This window comes from Mesitornis unicolor, unplaced genomic scaffold (genome assembly GCF_000695765.1).
Source record: "Mesitornis unicolor isolate BGI_N332 unplaced genomic scaffold, ASM69576v1 scaffold31053, whole genome shotgun sequence".
Classification (NCBI taxonomy): Eukaryota; Metazoa; Chordata; class Aves; order Mesitornithiformes; family Mesitornithidae; genus Mesitornis; species Mesitornis unicolor.
The window spans coordinates 1,377-1,665 of record NW_010175837.1 but is presented as its reverse complement, the minus strand read 5'-3'; the positions used below and the strand labels follow the sequence as shown (position 1 = coordinate 1,665).

At 61.2% G+C, this 289-nt stretch overlaps 1 protein-coding gene across 1 annotated transcript in view; it reads right to left on the bottom strand.

The window, feature by feature from the left end:
• The window catches only part of PCSK7 (proprotein convertase subtilisin/kexin type 7), a gene marked incomplete at its 5' end in the record, with an annotated part of 11,440 nt that overhangs the window by 9,942 nt on the left and 1,209 nt on the right, over positions 1 to 289 (bottom strand). The window contains 1 exon segment of the mRNA XM_010181544.1: positions 1 to 152. This exon segment is cut by the window's left edge and continues 13 nt beyond it. Coding sequence (XP_010179846.1) covers positions 1 to 152 — 152 coding nt within the window.

Genomic DNA, 289 nt, shown 5'->3' with positions numbered 1-289 from the left:
GGCAACTCCCACTGTGCAGAAGCTGTTGTTTGGCACGGCAGCAATCTCCCCGGCGCAGCGCGTCCCGTGGTGGTTGCCGTTCTCCTCGTCGGGGTGAGGCATAGGGTCGGGATCGTTGGAGTTCAAGTCATAGCTGCCTTCGGGGCTCTGAAAACAGACCCGTGGTCGTGACTCAGGGCTCCGGTCTCCTTGGTTTGGGAAAAGCAGCACTTAAGAGCACGCTACGCGGGGTGAAGCACAGCTGGGAAGTCAGGGGAACTTGGAGGCTGCTTCCACGCAGGGCTGCAGC